We start from the raw sequence: 23,036 nt of genomic DNA, 5'->3' as shown, positions 1-23,036 counted from the left end.
CCTCCCAGGTGGGACTTTGTTAAAGGCTTTGCTGAAGTCCATCCACTGCTTTGCCTTCATCAACTTCCCTGGTAACTTCCTCAAAAAACTCCACAAGGTTGATTAAACATGACCTACCACACACAAAGCAATTTTGACTATTCCTAATTAGTGCAGTCTTCTTTAGAAACATTAAAACTTCCTGCTAACCTGCACATTTCATTTCCCCAACTACAATTCGGTGTCTTTCCTCAGGAGATATAAGCCTTAATGTTACTTATGAAAAGCAGAACCGCGTCTTTCAGTTAGTTGATATAACTGCCTTTCCTGACAAATCAGTTCACCAAATGTTTCAGATGCAAACAAGCTATTTGCTAACATGTGTTTATTATAAAGCCAATAATTTAATTTTAAAGATGTATATGCATGATGGAAGCTGGAAGTGATTAAGCATCTACCAGATCCACAATGTTTTAAGGATGGAAAAAAATTAAGATTGCTGTAGAAATACAGGAAATACATGATTATACACTGTTTCATTCCATTTGTGGTTTGTGCCATGCATTAAACTCGTTCCAAACACTTTCTAAAATCACATACAATTATTGAGCATGTGAACATTACTGCAAACTTAATGTAATTATCATGATACTCAATGAGATAAATCTCCTTTCCTCTCATTCCCACATTACCTACCTGTATCCATCATCTCCTGCAACTAGAATAGTATTTCTCCATCCCCACTCCAACTTCCACTTTTAACTACTAACACCAGACCCTTCAGACCAGACTAAATCAAGTTAATGAACCAGTATTATCCAAAATACATTTAGCACCACTTAAGAATGACTATTCCAGCACTCTATGGTTTTGATGCAGGACATTCACAATGAAGAATTAAAGTGTTGTAGTTGATCTAAATTTGAAAAATTAGTTAGAAGAGGGAGGAATGAAGACCACAGATCATTTCCTTATTCTGAAGTTTCGCCTATATTAGCTTTCTTCCACAGTTATACTGATGTGTCAATATAAAATGTCCAGATAGAGAAGAGAAGGCAACTATCTGAAGAAAACTTGAATATATGAAAAAAAATCAAACCCCCATTTTTTCATTTATTTGGAAAAGTACATTCTGTGTACCTTTATTGATGCCAAGTACAAGAATCAGTAATCAAAACTCTTTGGCCAGTTTAGAAAAGGATAATGCAAAGCATCATGTAGTCTGCAATAGAATAGAGCTAGAACATGAATCACAGCAAATGTACTTAAAAAGAATATTTCACAAAAACAAAACTTACTGTTGATACAAATCAGTCTGTATTTAGAACTCTGATAACAGCGAACAACAATACCTTCATGGCCTCGCTTTTATCACCTTAATCTCTAGTTGTTTTATAACATCCTGAGATACATGCGATCCTCCAATTCTGGCCTCAAACATTCTCAAATTTACTTGATCTATCATTAGCAGCAGTACTTTTAGGTTTTGGAATTTGCTCCATAAGCCTTTCCACCTTTCTAACTCTCTTCCTTTAAGGCACCCATAACCCAAGTGTTTTCACAGTTTTTGATCACATGTCCTTAAGTAACCCAGCATGTATTTTTGTTTAATAACATTCCTGTAAAGCACCTTGAGAAATTTTGCAATGTTAAAGGAGCTTTACAAATAGAAATTAATGTTCAGTTAAATTTCAATACACTGCATAACCAGATTGCTCTACATAAGTCATATGCTGGATTATTAACTAAATAGAAAATAGTACCCCAAATAACCCCAAACTACAGCCATGTTCTGTCCTTAAACAGAACAGATATTCCGTTTCAACATAGAAAATTAGTCTCCTAAGTTTTAATCTCCAACATCCCTCACTGAGAAAACACATCTAACCAGATTTCTATCCAAATAACCCCAACTCATGTTGGCTGTGTGTAAGCATGAAGACACTTGTCAACATAAATGATACAGAATTTTGATGCAATGAGCTTCTTTGTTAAACTTGCCCTAATTTTGCTTCCTCCAATTCTACGTTTCCAACATGAATGCTTACTTTAACAACTCAAAATATAGTTCAGATTTACTGTTTTTCTGAGAAACTTATAAACTATTCAATGGGCAAAAAAAATCCCATATTTCAAAAAGCAGTTCATCATTTTGTTTACAAAATAGCTATTAAAATGAAAATACATTAAATGACATATCTTTAATATTCTAGTCAAAATTTTCAATGCACTTTTCAACCATCTTGGGAACAAACGATTTCAGGAAATGGAAGAATTCGACAAATAAAGTACAGTCTGGAATTGGTGCAACTCTGATCACAGTCCTTGTGTCTTCGTTACCTCCAACCAGAAAGGCACTTAATTTAAATGATATTAATGGAGTAGATTGATCTCCAATCTCCTCCTGCTGCAATATAGCTTCAGTAACTTTTCCCTCAGTTTCTAAGGAACTGGTAACTGAGTGATCATCTGCATCAGATTCATCTGTTCTGTAACGAAGCTGACGTCTAATTTTTCTCCGTCCAATCCATATTCTGTTCCAAACAGCACACTGCCAAGTCACTTCTCCTTTGTACAACAGAACTTCAGTCTTTGCTCGTTTGGCATTTGATGTTTCTGCTAACTCTTCCACAGGATATAGTCTCTTCAACCCAAAGTTGATCTCTTCTTCTTTAATCTTAGCTTCATCCAAACTAGGGATCTTGGCACCGTTGAACTGTACATCATTTTCCCCAGTGAATGAACAGTTGCATTTAAGGATGGACTCCATTACATATATAACAGCATGACACACTTTGTCAAACCAAACTTCTCTAAAATCTGGAGACCCATGTAGTCTTTCCCTTGTTTGCTCAGACAGGCATGACAGTTTAAAGGGGATACTCAACATATTCTCGCCATCGCTCATTTCTTTGCCTGGACTATGATCTCCATGTGGAGAAGGTGCAGGGGAACAGTCAGTACTACTTAAAGGTTGAAACAATCTGACTATACCCCAGACCTTCCCTTTGTTAGATTTTCTCTGATACTGCAGGCTTCGACAGTATTTGCAGGCTTCATCCAACTGCCGCTTAAACCTTTGTGCTGTCCTTTCATTGACATTTCCTGAAACATTGTGACTCAGTTCAAATGGATCCTGGATATTAATTGGACCAATTCTAAATTTTTTATCAGAATCAGGACCAATAAAGTCAGTAACAAGGTGAACTTTGCCATCCTTCAATGAAATGACTGTTCCAGCGTAGTCAAACTCGGCATAAAACTTATAGAACTCTGCAAGTAGTACACCTGTTACAAACAAAAATGTGTCAGATTTCCAAGGAGAACTATTCATGCTATGCAAAATTTAACTTCAACATCTTTTAGAACTTTCTCTCTGTCAACAACAAGGTTCTAAATGCTGGTGTGGTAGTGACAGAGGTTATTGAAAGGAGGAGGAATGAAATGCATTGCTTCAATCACCCACAATCAGCAATAAAAACGGAAGAAATGTGAAGCAGTAAGGTGCCAACTGAAGCTGCCTTGAATTTGCTCCAAATTCAAATGATTATTAAGCAGAATAATGCTGACAATGTAAATATAAAGTCAGAATGCTGGAAATTCCTAATGAAAGGTCATCAATATGAAACAGTAACTCCATTTCTGTCTTGACAGTGGCTGCCTGATCTGACTAATTTCATATAACCATTCCTGAAAATGAAGCTGAATACAGATTACTTATACAATATGCAAGACTATAAATACCACAGAACTGAATTTCATTCTGACTAAATTAAAATGTAATATTATTACATTATGTCCATTAATTTTAAATTAAAATATAAATGCTCAAAATACACAGTAGGACAGACAACATCAGTGGAAACAGAAGAGGGTGTGTTTCAGGCCTGAAACATCAACTGCTTCCTTCTCTACAACACTTTGTTAACAGTTTTAATTTCCAGCATCATTTGCAAATAATTTTAAAGTTTCAATTAACATTTAACGACCTGTTTACATAAAACTTTGTAATAAATATCCTGAATTAAAACAGAAGAATAAAACACTAATTTTAAAATTACAGTCAGTCAGAACCAAATACTCACATAAACTTTCAGTGTTTTTACTGGCTTCAATTTTAGAACCATCTCTTGGAAAAGTGCAGTCCCAGCCATCAATTATACACTGGTCTTCCTCACCTTAATAAGAAGTTTTCTGTTAAGTTCCATTTCACTAAAAGGTTGTACAAAACTTAAATATAAATATGATAATTGTAATAACTTAAGTTCATTATCTGCATAAAATGGCTATTTGTAAGGTACAGCATACCTTCACAATCAATTATTTACTGAGGCTATGGATACTTTCAACTGTTAACTTTCTCAATGCATGTTCTCAGAATAATGACATTCTAGTTTTGATTTATTTTAACTACTCCTATTTTACCAGAGTCCCTTTATAATAGATCTACACAGTAAAATTCAACCTTGTATACAAATTAAAAGCTGCTATACAATTCCAGTTTCATCAAAAGGTTCTATATACTTTATAGAGTTGAAAGAAGATTTTGGTGATCTCCACAGTCCCCTGCAGAGGTCATTGTTTAACCATCCAAGATCTCCCTTCCTAACAATGCACAGGCAAAACAACTCCTAAGGCTGACAGGCATTCTATGGAAGGCAGTCAGAGTAATATAGTCCAGGCCCTTCAGGTTAACTGGTCCATGCCAACCAAGATGCCCATCTACGCTAGTCCCATTTGCCCACATTTGACCAATATCCTTCTAAACCTTTCCTACCTACGTACCTGTCTAAACGTCTTTAAATTTTGTTATTGTACTTGTCTCAACCACTCTGTATCCTGTTCATTCCATATGTGTACCACCCTCAGTCTGCTGTCATTTACAGTGAATACCACTCTCCTAATCCAGTAACACATGAAAAATCTGTTCACAGTAGTGAAGTTTTGACCCTGTTTTCTTGTATATCCATACCTGCATGCTCTTTCAAATGGTTCACAGTGGGAAGAACTGGAGATGTTCGGTTCTGAAGGAAGAACACAACTAAGAGAGTAACTGCATAATTATTCATCAACGACCCCCCTCCAAAAGGATTTCCTGAAGCAAAAGTGAAAAATAAATTATGTAGCCAAATGGGTGGAAATATTTATGTCTAAGAACATTGAAACAGCTAAAACTGCCTAGATGCTGTTTTTAAAAATATATATAGATTTAACAATATAGACAGAATCTAAATTTTTCTACATTCCACCTGGAATTCATTTCATTGAGAATGCTATACCACAAATGCGGCAATATTCCCACACATGTATATGTAAAGTCAATTTTACATTAATGTATAGTTAGTTCCCTGACTGACCCAAGCCAACTCAAAAGTTAGCAATTTGGAAATAAAACCCTGCAATAGTGTGTCTGATTTAAGTCCATCTAATGGAAGTTTTATCTGCAAAATATGATACCTGAACATTTATTTTTGAATATATAATTTATTGAAAAGTTGATAGATGGTATGTAAAGGACTCAAGAGAATAGTTACCTTAACTTTTCTTATTTGAAGGAAGGGAAATGTTTGACTAACTGGTTATATTAACCATACTACACAACCTATGATATTCTTGCAAAATGTAAGCAATGATGAACTCATTTGAAGTTGTATCAGCCAACCCCAATCATGCCCTAAACCCAGTATTAAATATGGCCACTTTTGGCATCCAGCTAGTTACCTACACTGACCAAGAATTATGATTGAAATTATAGTTTTACACATTTTACCAGATGATCATTAAAGTACAGTACATTTTAACATATAAAGTGGAGAACAATTTGAGTAAGATTTAATTTAAAACATAAAAATGAATAAGGACGGTTTTTCATTTAAAGAGATCCTTTCAGTAGTTCAGTGGTTGTTTATCATATGCAACCATGGATGGCAAGTGTTGAAAGGACAAATTAAAAACAGAATACTAGAAATATCCTGCAATTGAAGGGTATCTTGAAAGAGAAACAGAGCTACAGTTTCATATTAATTACATTTTGTCAAAGCTCTTTAAAAGTCAACAATCTACAATATTTTCTTCCAGAGAATTAGTATACCTGTCCAACATTTTCTACTTGTAATTCAGGAATACATGGAACATTGCCCTTTTCAGTTTCAGGATTAAATGTGTCCATGGCCTACATTTTTAAAAGTTAATTCATGGAATGTGGGATCTCAAGCATTGTTCTTCACTACCACTTCAAGTGCATTTAAGGATGGGCAGTTTTCTTGAATCTCTACAATCTTGTGAAAAGCAAGAGATGGATTCTGTACAGATCCCTGTCCATCTACAACAATGTCCTTCTTGGATTCTGATGGCAAGAGCAAATGACTGAAGCTCCAAAAAATGATCATATTCCTGAAGGTTATAAAAGCAGTCTTCGTCTTGAACATGATTGTTAAAAGGAGTTCATTATCTGACCTTGTACGAGGCATTCCTCTTTCTAGCTCTTCAGCCGCTCACCTCTTAAGGACCAAGAAGATGATATCAAAGAGTGTAAGAGCTACACATCACTTTACATCTCCATGCTGTCTGTCATGGAAAGAGCATGCAAGACTTAACAGGATTGATGGGCTTCCCATCCTTTTTAGGATTGCAAATAAGCCTGCTGATGAATGTTGGATCCCGTGGTTAAATCAACAAAGGGAATGTAAAATGTCAATGCTGCTCAAGACTTTGGTGCAGGAAATCTAACATACCACTAAGTGATCTTCCAGTCTGAACTCACAGCTTATTTAGATTCACAGCCTCTGCCATTGAAAAGAATGCCCTTGTGATTTTGGATGCCCCTTCAAATTTCCTGCTAACTTTCTCTGTGCTATATGATTTCTGTAGCCTTTCCAAATTCACTGGTCAAATCAGGCCAATGGGCACCCAGCAGAGGAATCTGTTCCTCCACTTCCATTAAAACACAGCAAAACTCTGATAAACTGGCACCTCACAGGAACACAAGAAAGCAGGCAGAATAGGAAATGGCCCCTAAAGCATGCTCAAGACTGATCTATGCTGAACTCAATACTTTGGTGGTGTGGACCAGCAGATTTTCTGAACTAATGGATTTCACACCCATTAATAACCTGGTGAGTTTGAAGGGAGCACAGAAAATTGAGCCCTGATGTATTTTGCTGGAGGGCAGGATCTGGGGCTCCAGCAAGCACAACAATCAGATACCAAATTTTTGGAATTTTATCATACTTTTGTGTCATTTATACTGACATCTCATTCCTGCTTCATTATAAGATACTAAATTTCACCTTCTGCGCGTCTCCCCATTTTTCTGACCTCTGCTTTCCTGAATCTGTTTTTATCCTGATAAAGATGTTTATAATTTTCTCAATTTCATGCATTGTCTTTATAAACCTTAACCAGGTCATTAGCTTTGCTAGAAAGGGCAGTGATCCCAATATGTGGTATGGAGTACACAACTCTATACTTCCCTTCAGTTTGAAAAGAAACTGCTTATTACTAATCTGAGGCCTTGCCTTTTTTGTTCCATGTTACAAAGGTGCCCTTATTCCCATAAGCTTTATACAAGAAACAATTGGCTCAGAATCTCTTGAGAGCAGCTAACCATACCCCTATTCACTAGGCCTGCACTTATCCAACATGGATCTGCTGGCCAGGAGCAACAGAATAAAGTTGGCTCCAACATGTGGCCTTCTAGCTGTAAATGGAAAACTCTGCCCACAGAAATGCTTTAACTGACAGCTAAACCTTAAGGCTATGATCATTAAATCTCTGATGCTGATAACTATTTATAAAAATATTACTACACTTAAAAAAAACAATTAAAACATCAGAAAAATCAATTAAATGCATTTAACAAGATGAATTTATAAACTGCATTGAACCTTAAATTTACTTCTCTGACTTGCAATCATCCTTCTCCATTGAAATGTCATTGGTGACCTGATAGCTCAAATAGAAGATTATTAATAAATTGACTTAAAATAAGCAGGTTTCATATTAAAAATAAAATAGACTTGGTTATCTCCAAAAGGAGTTTAATAAAAAAGAACACCTAACATTCTGATATTGTTGGATATGATGTAAACAAGCAGTTATAGTACCTTAAAAGGTATTGTTTTGTTACATCTCTCTCGCTGTGAAAGGGGACCTCTTTTTCCCTTTATTAGGAAGAGAGTCTGTGGCACATCAAATTGTCGGTGAATGATTATTTTGTGTTCTACTGCAGTACATGGTCTTTTTTGGGGGCTCTGCTATTGCTTGCTTGGTGGGTGGAGGGTGCAGATTATTTTTTGCTGAAGTAGGGGAGGGGGAGATTTGTCACTTTGCTGCATGGGAGGAGGAGTGGGGGGCTTTGGGGTTCTAACATTTTTACTGTCTTTCATTTTTTGGGGCACTTCTGTTTTTGTGGATATCTGCAAAGAAAAAATAATTTCAGAATGTGTATTGTATACATTTCTCTGATATTAAATGGAACTCTTGAACCCTTTGTTCACATAAATGAGTATTACAACCAGAGATTTTGATCGATTTAACTGAGAATTTTTACTTATGAATCACATACTTTTTTCCAAAGTCCTGTCCTGAGCCTTTGTGGCTCATCAGGCCGGTGCTTATGCCAGTTTCTGTGCCATGAGCGACTGAGAGTACGAGGCTCCCCCCCCCCCCCGGATAGGATGCCAGTCTATCGCGAGGTTGACCCCCAACAGTTTTTGCCGGTACCCATTTTCAGCTGGGTAGACTGGAGCATTGTGTGGTTAAGTGCCTTGCTCAAGGACACACACGCTGCCTCGGTTGGGCTCAAACTCACGACCTTCAGGTCGTTAGTCGAACATCCTAACCACTTGGCCATGCGCCACACATTTCTCCCCCCCCCCCCCCACAGTACAGCCCAAAAAAAAGGGGAAATTTGTAGAGCATAAAGAACTAAAAATTCAAAAGAATTTAAATGTCAGCAGTTTAAAAGTGTTCATCACACTTTGCTCAGTACTTAGCTGAACCACTTCTGGCAGCTGTCATAGCCAGTAGTCCTTTTGGACAAGTCTCTATTAACTTTGCACAACATCTTGGAGTAAGATTTGCATATTCCTGCTCAAACCATGTCAGGTTAGTTGGGGAGTGGCAGTAGACAACAACCTTGAGGCCTTGCCAGAGATGTTCAATTGGGTTAAGGCAATGTCTCTGACTGGGCTTTGTGCTACCTGATATGCAATATTAAACATATGCCACACGTTCCACTAAAAAAAAGCATATCCTTGCCTGTAAAGACACCAAGTGGTATGTGTGACATAAATCTGATACCACACACAGGTCAGGTAACACCATTCTTACTATAGAATCATACTATGGGGGTACCCTACAGCAGTAGAGATGGCAAATTTGATCAGGATTGATGGGAAGATGAATGCAGAGAAATCCTGGATAAAAACCTGCAACCGTCTGCCAGAAAGCTTAAATTGGGGAGGAAGCTAGTCTTTCACCAGGACAACAACCCAAAGCACACTGCCAGAGCAACCATGAATGGGCTTCAAATGAAGAAAATATATGTTCCTGAGTGGTCCAGACAGAATCCTAATGTCAACCCGATTGAACTTCTCTGACAAGACCTCAAGATTGCTGTATACTGCCGCTCCCCAAGTAACCAGGCACAGCATGAACAATTTTGCAAGGAGAAATGGGCAGATCGTGCTCCATCACATTCTGCAAAGTTAATAGAGACTTATACTAAAAGACTACTGGCTGTTCAACTTAGTAATGAGCAAAAGGGGATGAATATTTTTTGAACTGTTGACATTCAGTTTTTGAATTTTTAATTTTTCATGCTTGACAATTTTCCTTGATTTTTTTGGGCTCTACTGTGACAAAAGGAGCACGTGATTCACAAATAAAAATTCTCGGTTAAGTTGATCAAAATCCCTGGTTGTAATACTCATTGATATGAACAAAGGGTTCAAAGGTTCATTTATTATCAAAGTATGAATGCAGTATACAACTCAGAGTTGTCTTCTCCAGATAGCCACGACACAAAGAAAACCATGGAAGTCATTCACAGAAAAACATCACCCTAATTGAGGAATCATGTATCTCAGTACTTTTTCAAAGCAATGCACATGAGCAACAACTTTAAAGGCTCATTCAATTGGTTAAAATCTCCATTCACTCTTGTCTTCAACATTCCCTCTACTTAGGTAAATGCTCATGGTCTCAAAATTACATATACAATAACTGCAGCTGAGGGAGAATATCTTACCAGCCAAGTGTTTTTGTTTTGCCCAATGGCGAATAGCATAAACCAGACACCTCACTCTTGGATCCAATGAAGCACACAACTGAAGAAACATTGTGTTACGTACAGCCAATCTATAAAATACAGTATTTTCTATTATTCTTATAAGAATTTCAAGACAGCTAATAAAATGCTTTATTTAGCTTTTGTTAGTTTACTTTGTTTTGTATTAAAAATCATAGTTAATTTTGATCATATAATAACTAAAATCACCACACTGCAGTAAAGATCACTGGGACAGAAATTTTGATTATATGAAATTACAGTTTGACATATGCATGAAAAACATTTTTAAAAAATCAAGACAGACCAATTTCTCAGAGACATAAATTATTAAGAATGTCTAAGCCAATTCAGAGAATCACAAGCCAGAACAGGACATTACATTTTGACCAACATCTTTATCAAAGAAATGGAATCCAATGAAGATCTTTAAAAGGAGGAAAAAATGGAGATTTGGTAAGATTTAGGGCATAAATTACACAGCACAGGGAAAAACAGCTGAAGTTGGGAGAGCTATGGAGTCAGAGGAATGTAGACTGCTACAGGTACAGATATAAGGAGAAGAAAGACCATGATGGAATTTTAAATTTGTAGTTGGGAGTTTGGACCACCTAATTAAGAAAAGTGTGAGGAGGACTTCATAAATAGATATATTCAGAAAGTTTGGATAAACAGCAATAAAGATGAAAATAGATCAGAAGACCACTATAAATGACAAAGTTATTAACTAAGATTTCAGAGGTAAATTCCTTAAGTTTGAGTTTGGCCATTTTATGGGAATTGATCAACTAGAAAGTATAAGGGATTTTGGGCAGCTTGGGATTTAGAATGCAGAAGAGCACAAGGCAGTTATCAGGAAAGGAGAAAAAATGATAAGGGTATAGAGATAGTAGACAGGGTCAAAGGGGATGAAGATACTCATCCTCGTTCAACTTTAATGAAAGAAACCCTTCTAAACCAAGGTAATGAATAGAGTGAAGGAATCCACAAAGAGGTACAACTGAATATTACCATATATGTCACAAGGCTGAAACCATACAAATGCAAATATTGCCAATTACCAGTGTGTAGTTGTAGAAAAGTGGGAAAGGATTTTAAGGGAGTCCAAAGAAAATGGTACTAGGAATAGAAAGTGAAGGCATTGCTGAAGATGCCCTTCCTTTAGCAAGTCCCAACTTAGTTAGATATAATGGAAGCTTACAGCATATTCAATGACCTTGAAGAGATTAGGGACGGAATGGCTGCTTGCAAGGAAATCAGACTGGCTTATGAGGATTTGGAAAGTTAATTACCGTAGATGTCGGATTATAAGCCACTACTTTTTTCCCACATTTTGAACAGCTTTGAACACTGCGGCCTTTACTACGGTGCGGCTAATGCATGATTTTTTTTCATGCCGCCAAAAACATTTTGCCTCGTAACAGTAGACCAATAAAATTGATGAGTAGTTCACAGAGGTCCAATGAAATTGTACGATAAATCAAGCGCACTTTCACAATTAAATTATTGTAAATCAGTCATTTGTACTCACCCTCATCAACATGGAAAACACTCGAAGAAAAGCATTGTGCTGCCTTTATGGCAGTTATTTAGTTTATAATATTTTCGCTTAGTAATTCATTTGTTAGTATTTTCTAGTTAAAGTTAGAAGTACTACATCCCGGGATACTATGACGTCACATCCGGTTTCGCCGCGTCTTGTGGGAAATACCGGTTTGCGATAAACGGGAAGGTGGGGGCATTAGGCGAGCGCGAAACGCTGCTTTTAAGTTAAAGGCGATCAATAACTTTTCCTGGTAGGCTGCAGTATATATTTTTTTTACCAGTCGTTAGGATATTGGAATGTATACGCAATGTAATTTGTGTGTTACCGATACATATGTATATTTAAAAGTAGCCGTGTTACAGGCACGGTTCGAAAAAAAGCATTTGCAATATGTATTTGTTTATGTTACCATATGGATTTAATTAAAAGTTTAAAAATCCTCACGTGTAATATCTTTCTGTGTAAATATCTCATATTACAACGTGGGACACCTGCGGCCTAAAATCCGGTGCGGCTTATACAAGTACAAAATTGATTTTCTTTCTAAAATTAGAGCCAGCGGCTTTTAATCAGGTGCGCTCTGTAGTGCGAAATCTACGGTAGAAAGATGAGAAAGGAAGAGGTGGTGAACTCAGCAATGATAATGTGCTCAAAGAAATAGACTCGTGAAAAAGTTCTCCAAGGGTTTTAGGGATATGGGGAAGAAATTAAAGAATTGGAGGTTCACAACTAAGCCATCAGGAAAGCCAGTTTAATTCTTGTATCTATGCCTCACACTTAACGATTAAAATGGTGGAACAAAAATTGTTTATGATGGAACGTTTCCTTTCTCTAATTATAAATATAAACAATTAGCTTGGTATGTACAGTACCTATTATTAATAGAGATGTCTCCTTGCAAGCCTGATTCCTTATGAATAAATTTCACCACAGGTAGCCTGGCAGTTGTAACAGCTTGAACCTTGTGAACACCTGGAACACACTTCTGTAACACTGTAGCTACAAGTTCAAGTATTTCAGGTGTTGTAGAAGTTTTCAGGTCAATGTCCGATAAGATCGAATCCTCAGGTTGGTTTTCAGACTCAGCACCCTGTTTAACATCTTCAACACCCTGCAACTATATAAAAAAAATGTTATTTGAATGGATTCTGCTGCTATTATTAATTTTCAACTCTTGGGCTGTCACCTTCACCTTCATGGCTGGAATTTATTAAAATTTAATAAGCTATGAAATAGTTAAAACCACTGGGGAAACTTCAAGTGAGGACTCCAAAACAAATTGGATTTAGAATCCATTTTTTCAGCACTATACTGAATATCAAAGTTACTCAGATTTTGTTCTTAGGAGTTCAATCAAAGGTTACACCAGTTATTGTGAAGTAATTACCTAAGAAAACTATTAACTTGCCTCTCAATGAAACAAAGCTTACTAAGAGTGAAAAATGACAGCTTAATTTCAAAGCAGCTTCAATCACCCAATTTTAATTCACGAAAACTTTACAAGGTGGGAGGTACTGCAACAGTATCTTGTCTGCCACCTGGATAATATGACTTCTGTTTGTTAGATTAAAGCATTTTGGAACAGAATACCTAGCTATCAAAATTCAATTTTCCCCTCAGAAGAACTAGAAATCAACCATACTTCATATCAATTAAATTGATGTTCAGTGTTCAAAAAAAAAAACTTGAAATTTTTTTTTTTTGGAGCACAAGTTTCTGCAGTGTTGCTTAAATGTCAGTTTCAAGTTGAAATCATTAATACTCTTTTGGAGATACCAGGTTGGTTAAAACGATTCAATATGCCATGTACACAACAACTGGAGAAATTCTAATTCACTCATGGTTTTAAACACTGGCCACGTATTAACAGATTTCTTAAAAGAAATGTAAAAATATACTTCAGTCTTATCTGTAGCATTGGCATTTGCCTGGTAAGCCTTTGTATTTTCAAGATCCAGAAAGAGATCCATGTCACAGCCATGAATATCAAAGGCATTCACTGATGACCCAAAGGGCAAGATTTTACAACCTAAGTACAAAAACACAATATGTCACTTGCAGTTACGTTCTCATGTTCTATCTAACAATATATTGAAAGAAAGTAGTACTTAAAAAACTAAACTGCTGTGTGAGTGAAATAAATTCTACCAACATATAAATGAAATAATGCCAGGAAAAGAAATTGTATAATGCTAAAGGTTAATTCATCTTTTCAACCCTGAAACATGGATTCCAATCTATCCCAGACTGTTGGCATAAAAGATACATGACCCCATTGCACTGTCAATACCAGGTAAAGTTACCAAAAGCTGCATTCAAACATAAGAGTTAAATCAAGAGTGTGGGGTTTGTGTGTGTGTGTGTGCGCGTGTGCGTGTGTGACTAAAGCTGTAGGTGTGAATGGGACAGGTTAACCTTGCTGGGAGGAATTCTGCAAAAGGGAATCACTCTGAGGTAAGATTCCATTAAGTTGTAAATCAGCAGTAGGATGGCAATACTCACCACTAACTGCAAGTGTCTAGGTTTTTGGAGCTGTTCGATCTCTGTGGAACAAACAGCACCCGGATTCAATCAACCTGGAGCCAGCTTATGTTATGGTCCGGTCCAGAGCCCGCATTCTGGGTCTTGATCCGGTCTGCATACTCCGGACTCCGGGTCTTGTAGCCATCCCTCCTTTCACCCATTGAGCCCAATTAGTCACACCTGTGGATCATCGTGGCTTGTTTGGACTCAAGGAGGCGCACCTGATGCCCATCGGCTGGGACTGAGTGAAGTTGGGTGGTCGTCCTGCTTATCCTGTTCCTCCGGTTGCTCTGGCTTGGAGTTCCCCTCATTAAAGACGAGTTCTTCGAGTAAGTCTGGCAGTCACTCTGGACCTAGTTCCCTTCCTATCCCTTGCCTCCGTCGGGCAAGCCTGGCCAGACTGCTGTTGCCCGGCAGGGGAGTCCGCCCCTTTCCATCCCTCGCTGCCAACGGGTTGTGCCCCGCAACCTACCCAGGTGCCCCGCGACCTGCTCAGGCCCCCGTGTTCCTGCCTGGGAGGTCCGGGCCCAGCCCAGGAGTTATGCGGCCCGCCCAGAGGTCTCTGCCCAGTGAACTCCTAGACCCTGCCTGAACTCCAGGATCCTGCCTTGCCTGAACTCCCAAGACTCTCCCAGAACCCCAGAATCACCTTGAACGTCACATCCCTCATGCACACCACGGTCACCACATCTTGTCTATCGTTTAGTCGTTCCCATCCTGCCCCTAGTACCTCAGTGCCTGCATCCTGCACTTGGGTCCAGCCTCCTGTCCCCTTATGACAGCCTAGGTCTCGATCTTTGTTGGTCAGATACCAGTTGAGAAAAATTATATTGGAAAATGGAAGCCTATACTGATATTTTGCAAGACAGTCAAATTTTCCATTTAACTACAGCATGTCCACTGCAAGCTGAGGATTTGCTTTTGTTGGTTTTAACAAGAGTGTGCCTTTAGTGTTAACCACCATCATATTTATAGTACAACACAATTATTAAAGATCAATGATAAAGATAAACAGAACGCTTACCTGGGAAGAATTCTGAAAAGACCTCTTGTAATAGTGACACAATCAGCTTCCTAAGCATTCTTTCATCGTCTGTAAACTCAAACAACTCCAACAACTTCTTCAATTGTTCATCAACCTGTCACACAAGCTATTGCTGTAATTACTCAGAACAACAGCAGTAATCAACAGTTTTAGTTTTATATAGAAAATAAATTAATTTAATGTTTTGTGATACTGAATTGATCTCTCCAGTGGATGGAAATTAAATGGAATAGTATTTTTTTGTACAAAACTTGACAACGACTGTGTGGATAAATTCTACTGGAACTGATCAGATACTGTGAACAGAACCAAAGACTTTATAACAACAAAATTCAAGGAAATTGTAGGATGAAAATTCATTTCTTCAGAACTTTAACTAAAAAAAATTATAATTATTGGATAGCCAAGTTCTCAATATTGGATCATTTAATGATACATAGTAGTATAGAAGATATATGCACAATACTAACAGCTATTCTTCAAAAATGTTCCCTTCAGTCCACAGACAAGTTATAAAGGTGCAGTTGTTCATATAACAATAAATTATTCACAATTTTCAAACATGGTATAGAACCATACTTGAAACTCGCTTCTTCTCCAATATACCACCATCAAAAAGTAACTTCCTGCTAACAGGCATTAGCTAAATTGCCTGTTGGTATCAAAAGCAGCCCTATTAAATAAAATAATTTATATAAACATATAGAAAGTATAGTATTTCCTTAAATGAAAAACAAAGCAAAAATTTTAATAAACCCACATTTCCAGAGATCATCACTAAATTGATAGGACATGGGTACAAGGGGACATAGGACAGTAGTCCTCTCTGGGCATCAGCACAATTCACCACATTGTACCAGCAGAATGGCTTTGAGAACTAAACAAATGCTTTGTTCAAATATTATAGTGATTGGATTCAAAACAGAAATAGATCTCATTCCATGAGCTACAGGAACATTTGTCAATTCAGAAAAATGATGCTGAGATGTGCTACAAAAGAACTTACAAAATAAGTGAACCACTTATAAGAAAAATACATGTTGGGGAGAAGGGCAATGCATTCTAATTGAAACCGCACAATCATATCCTAAAGATTTGCTGCATCCACTAGGGATAATACTTACATCAACTGCTTGACAGAGAGCCAAAGACAACTCTTCAAAATCTATGAACAGCTTTTTCCCAGGATCCTGCTTTTTCTTTGGAATATACTTGAATTCCTTATACTCTCTGTGTTTCACTCTTAGTTTCTGACCATTCATGGTGTGTTGTGGGATAGACAGCACTTTTTCCACTTCTTCATTACTTTCCATCTCAACAATTGCATATAATCCCTATTGATGAAAACATTGCATGGTTAATGAACCATAATCATTTACATTCAGCTTACATGGAGACTGTTAATAAATTACTAGTATTCAGCCACCATTTACCACAGTTACTCCGCCACTTTGAACAGTTTCCAGATTTTATGATTAAGACTGATAATTTTCACCCTCAACATCCAACCCTCAATAGCTAGAGAATCTACAGCTCTCTAGATTTTCTTTGAAAAAGGTCAAAGTTTTTCTCCACAACCACCACCATCACCCTCCTCCATCTAGCTGAACTAATTCTCAGATTATGTTATTTATTCATCCTACTGGCTTCCTTCAAATAAATGTTACAGTGGAAAGTGATATGGGACAAGTAGGACATTCTTTTATGGGGTCTTTTCTGCATCTCTTTCTGTTAACACTGATGACTATTGTCAATGCTACATGTTGCTCTTGACCTAATCTCGAAAGTTTCATCAATTCTGCTGCCAGATACTACCCTTACTTCTTGTAGTTCACCTGAGACTATTCCCTCCACTTCTCTGATTTTTCTGTTTCATTTCCAGAAAAATAGCTTGTAAACACCAAGTATTCCGATTTTAAAATCAGTGTTTTTATTCGGTTCAAATGCCAGAATTTCAATCTGAGTTCTCCACAGATACTGCTTAACCTGATGAACATTCTTATCATTTCCTGCTTTATAGCAGATTTTCAGGAAGCTTTGTTGTTTTTTCCCACTCTTTAAATGTATAATGCCAACAGGCACTATTAGCAGAAAACTTGAATTAGAATTTTTCAATTTATATTGCATTAAATTTTCCTCCAAATTTTGAATCTGCTCCATTGTTAGGACAAATTAGGATCACATTGAAATAATCTGGGTTTTAACTTACTTTGTCCTTGTCCATTATCACGCTTGCAACTGTGCCAAAGTTTTGAAAGTAATCTGTTATCTCCAAGTTCGATGTGCCTTTTTGGAAACCAGTGACAAACACACTCTTCTCTTGCTGCAACTTCCTGGTATTCCTCACACTCAAAAGCTTTTGATGTTTCTTTCCTTTAATGTGTTCAGTTAAGGAGGGACCTGAAAAACAAGAGTTCATAAACTATAAAGAGGGAACAACCATCTCTTTTCTACTTTTTTCAAGTTATTTAAACCAAATAAGGACTAAATTTACTTTGCGTACTTCCCTTGAAACATATATTTGCTTCAGGGATTCTGTGATGTGTCCAAGTATGTGTATAAGATGATAAGAGGCATTGATCGTGTGGATAGTCAGAGGCTTTTTCCCAGGGCTGAAATGGCTAACACAAGAGGGCAGTTTTAAGGTGCTTGGAAGTAGGTACCGAGGGTAAGTCAGGGGCAAGTTTTTTCTTATCAACACGAGTGCATGGAATGGGCTGCCGTCGACTGTGCTGGAGGCGGATACAATAGGGTCTTTTAAGAGGCTCCTGGATAGGTACATGGAGCTTAGAAAAATAGAGGGCTATGGGTAACCCTAGGTAATTTCTAAAGTAAATACATGTTCAGCACAGCATTGTAGGCCTGAAGGGCCTGTATTGTGCTGTAGGTTTTCTATGCTAACTGAGCAATGAGAGGGCTTCAAAGAAGAATCATAAAGCTTTGCATCATATATCTTGCACTATGATTTCAAGTGGTAACTTGAATACAGAAAGCTGCAGCTCACTTACAATATGAAGCATAGACATTTATGATAAATGGCAGAACTGAAAAAGAAACATTTTATGTACATTTCCTAAATTCTGTATTCAACTTTAATTTTGATGAAGAAAAACTGGATGAAAAAGTATGCATTATTGTGTCTATGCTAATAGAGCTAGTGCTGGGACTACTGCATTTTATGATCCATATTAATTCTCCTTCCCATTTTTAAGAAATTATACACATATTGAAGAAAGCTCACAAGGTTGATTCTATAGGGAAGGGATGTCCAGATGAAAAAGGCTGAATAAGTTGGGCCTATAATATTTGGAGCCTAGTAGAGAAATGATCTCTGATTTAAAAAGGAAGAATTTTTAAAAACATGCAGATGGGAATTAATATCATAGATGCTGAATGCCTCACCTCGTGGGATTATCTACAACTAAGGGATAATCTTTCAGTACAAGTGGTATTGAGGCCAAACTAAGATGTCATCATCTTGCTGAATGGAGAATCAGGTCTGAGAGACCGATTGGTCTATTTCCATCTCTTATGTTATTTAAATACCGGTATATTCAATTATTTTGAACTCTTTGGTTCTTCAGTTTTCTGTCCAGATGATATTAATGTGGCACACACAAAAAAAATCAGAATATAGAGAGGAGCATTTTCATATCTTGCTGAAGTTCAAAATGTCTCAAAAATCTCTGAAAAGTGGATCATTTCCAACAGAAATAAAAGCACTAAACAAACTAAAATAGTGAAACTTGGTGCAGCCACCGCAAGGGCTCGGTGGGGCAGGACCATAGTTTAGAGTTCTTCTCCCGCGGCAGTAGGAGGGATCGGGTGGCAGGGAGTTTACCCCTCAACAATGGTGTGTAAAGATGAACCAAAGTAGTGCCACGCGAGTGGCTGAGGGTGTGGAAATGTACAGGAAACGCCTGTAATGGATTGAAAGTCATCGAATGGTTCATTGTAAATAATTTTATTTTTTAATAAAGAATATTTTGTTTAAAAAAAAGTTTGTTTTAGACTTTCAAATGAGGTGGTAGGACCTCATCCTTCCATTTATCCATTGGGTTAATAATTCCTATGCTGACTGGACAGATGGTAAAAGCCACCCAGTGGCAGGAACATAGTGAGTTTGCAGTCTCTGTGCTCAACAGTAAAGCAACATGGAAGCATCATGAGACTGCGGTTCAGAGATACACAAACATCTCATCTACTTGGACTTAAGCAAGGCCTTCAAAAAGGTCTGGAATGGTCAGCTAGTCTGGAAGGTTAGGTGGAATCAAGGGAGAGCTGGTTAGGTGGATTCAAAATTGGTTTGGAGGGAGGAAGCAGAGGGTGATGGTTGAAGGTAGTTTCCTGCAATGGAAGCTGCTGACTAGTGGTGTGCTGCAGTAGTTGGTGTTGGTACCCTTGTTATTCATTATTTACATGATCAATAAGTTTGCAGATAACACAAAATTAGGAAATGCTAGGACTAGAGGGCCCGAGTTATAGATGAGACAAGGTCCCAGAACATATAACCATATAACCATATAACAATCACAGCACGGAAACAGGCCATTCCGGCCCTCCTAGTCCGTGCCAACATAGAACAATAAAGGGTGACCTTATAGAAATGTTTACAATTATGGAGGCATAGATAAAGTGAACAATAGCAGTCTTTGCCCAAGGTAAGGGAGACCAAAACTTGGGGGTATAGGTTTAGGGTGAGAGGGGAACAATTTAAAAGCAACCAGAAGGGAACTTTTTCCATGGAGAGGGTGGTGAGTATACAGAATGAGTTGAGGTAGGTACAATAGTGTTATTTAAGAAACACTACGTGTAGGGACAGGTCTTAAGGAGAATGAGCCGAATCCAAATAATTGGAATCATCTGGGTAGGCGCCATGATAGAAATGGACTCATTTGGTCGAAAGGTCTGTATCCATGCATTATTGCTCTCAGACTCTTCCACCAATCTGGGGTGAAGAAGAGGCAGTTTTGAAGGAGGCAAATAAGTAAAACTGAGCGCAAGGCATGCATGAGGTATAAAAAAAACAGGTGGCTATGGAATGGTGGTGGGGGAAATGTAGGGGGCAATCAGAAACCGGGGATGGCGGTGAGGGGGGAAAAGGGACAATCGCAGGGCAAAGGTGGGAATGTGGAGCAAAATCACAAGCCGAGAATGGCGAAGCGCTCAAAACCCTCTCCCCAACTCCCTAGTCGCTGCGCGCACCCGTCACCCTACAATCACCAGCCGTGCGCGCTCCCAAAACTTCCCGACCGCGGACTCACTGTTGGGAACTCGGATATCGCAGAGTGAACAGTGATAACCGCCGCGTCCGAGTGGCTTGACGTCCGACTCGTTCATCGCCCCACTCCCCTCAGATTCCTTCAGTACGAAAGTGCTAGAAACCGAGCAACGGCCTCTTCAAACCTTCCCACCGCCGAACTGTGCCGCCATCTGATTCCTCCCCCGAGTTGCAGTACCCGGGCAGATGTTCCGCCGAACCGGTCACCGTCCTGGGCATGGAATTTATTCCCCCTCCGTTTTGCCTCCAGCCCCCAGTCTTGCATTAATGAGATCTCAAACAGGCCGTATCATTTGCAGGTACAATAACGACATTTAACATACATTTCGATCAGATTTTGCGTGAGAAATGTTTAGAGGGATACGGGCCAATTGTGGGCAAAAGGGACTAGTTTTTGTGGGCTGCCCTGAGTGAGTTGACATAAAGGTCCTCTTTCCATGTGGTATTTCCCCATGATCACCCCTACACTTCCCTCAGTCTTATTCACTGTATTACTGTGCTTCACATTCATTGGAGCTAATTAATGGGAAACTATTCAGCCAAGTGGCATCTACAACAGAGATTGCTTGTGTGTTTGCAGATTCAGAAACCAATCCACAAGTTATTGCTGACTCCTACATTAAACATACAAGAGACCAAGTTGCAACCACAATCTGACCCCCCCCCCCCCCCCCGCGGATATACAACATCTCCAACGGTAATTTCCATGATCTGGAAAATTTGGGGTCATGGAGTCTAATCTCCATGAAGGCAGATGTTGATCAAATTCTCACCATCTTCACCATCTTCACTGCAGCAGTACAGCTTCGGGCCAGGCAAAGAAGAATATATGTTCCAGGCACAAATTTTATAATCTACCAGGTAACAGTGATCTCTGCATCTTCTCCACTTTTGTGACATAGCCACTTAAAGAGAGATACCGCCAAGGTTATCTCAAGAAAGTCCATCAGTGGGATCAGCAAAGCATCACTGGTGTACTCTCCCAGGCCAAAATGCTGACACTGATACTCCAGTTACAATGTGTTGGATACAAAGCAGTTAATGGTCTCTCAAAATAAACATTCTATTCTGAGTTTTGTCATGCCATGAAGCTACCAGGTGGATAGAGGAAAGAAGTCAAGAATTATTTCAAGAACCATTTCAAAGCCACCATGAAACCGTGTAACATCACCACTGGCTTGTGGCCAGTGATTGCACAAAATAGAAAATAGAGCATTGAAAACTGAGAGTCCATTCATTGGGGGTACACAGCTAACCAGCTCCCAAACAACCCAAAAACCTTCTGCCCTCTAACAGTCAGCCATTTCAGAACCCACTGAAATGAAATAGAAGAACATCATCCTCAACCCCATTTCTAAATTAAATCTTTATTCCAGTTGAACTCAGAAGTTTATTGTCAACTCCTGATAATAATAGTCCTTATTGGTGGTGCAATAATATCAGCACTGGACTCCGGAGCGAAGGTTCCCAAGTTCAAATCCAAGTCGGGTTGAGTGTCGAGCTAGCAACTCAGCCTTGTAAACACCGTCATGACAGTGCCCTGATAACTCCACTGCCGAGTTAAGGGCTATTCTTCTTCTTCTTCTTCTTCTTCCTGATAATAATGGTCTTTTCATGGAAACTTGTAACAGTTGAAAAAATGCTCTCACTCAAAATAAAGGATGGACATTTTCACATACCCAAGTAACATATAAAAGGTCAAAAAGGCATTCTGAAACAAAGAGTGCAGGCAAATTATAATATCACATTGAATTATAGAAATGTTTAACAGAAAATAAAACATTTCAGTATTTCTGTTTATAGCATACATGCCCATTGGAAAGACCCTGTAGGTAACAGAATTTCCGGTGCTAATCTCATTATTTGTAAAATCACATTTTAGAAAGTTGAAAGATGATCTGAATGTTTATGGTTCTGAAGAGCACGATGAATGGCAGATTCATATTAGATTGTCCCTGTTTATGTACACGCGTTTGAATTCCACCTTGATTATATTGGCATTTGTATTACTCCACAGGCATTGCTTGTTCCTCAGGTTTGAATTTCCCCAAAACCTCTGTTCCAGAACCTGTTGGCAATGCAGAATATATAAAAAATCTGGCACCATATGGCATAATTCTGCATTCTTATTGAAAAATAAGAAGAGTGAGTGATCTAGCCCTTTGAGATGGCAGCGCCATTCAATGCAAACATAGCTGATACTCTTTACCACATTTCTGCCCAGATGCCTTCATACCTTTTCTATCTAGAAATGTATCTCTATATTTTATAACTCAATTCCCATGGTTTTCTGTGATAGAAAATTCCACCATCCTCTGAATGAAGAAGTTTCTTTTTATTAGTCTATATGTCTTCCCCATTATCCCAAGAC

At 38.2% G+C, this 23,036-nt stretch overlaps 1 protein-coding gene across 2 annotated transcripts; it reads right to left on the bottom strand.

Moving 5' to 3' along the window:
* Nucleotides 1–984: 984 nt before the first annotated feature.
* Nucleotides 985–20,817, bottom strand: tut1 (terminal uridylyl transferase 1, U6 snRNA-specific). Of its 2 annotated transcripts, none has more exons than XM_073071653.1 (10): nt 20,649–20,817; nt 17,594–17,784; nt 16,509–16,718; nt 15,364–15,478; nt 13,745–13,845; nt 12,689–12,933; nt 10,232–10,341; nt 4,952–5,074; nt 4,065–4,157; nt 985–3,267 (listed from the first exon to the last, which is right to left on the bottom strand). In XM_073071653.1, the coding sequence occupies exons 1-10, from the start codon at nt 20,722–20,724 to the stop codon at nt 2,189–2,191; spliced, it is 2,343 nt and encodes a 780-aa protein (XP_072927754.1). In that variant the 5' UTR covers nt 20,725–20,817; the 3' UTR covers nt 985–2,188. The 2 variants fall into 2 exon arrangements, with proteins under 2 accessions (XP_072927754.1, XP_072927753.1); XM_073071652.1 differs by having other exon boundaries at nt 986–3,267; nt 13,715–13,845.
* Nucleotides 20,818–23,036: the final 2,219 nt, after the last annotated feature.

This window comes from Hemitrygon akajei, chromosome 18, assembly GCF_048418815.1.
Source record: "Hemitrygon akajei chromosome 18, sHemAka1.3, whole genome shotgun sequence".
Classification (NCBI taxonomy): Eukaryota; Metazoa; Chordata; class Chondrichthyes; order Myliobatiformes; family Dasyatidae; genus Hemitrygon; species Hemitrygon akajei.
Note: the sequence above shows the minus strand (reverse complement) of the source record. Positions and strands in the feature narration are given on the sequence as shown.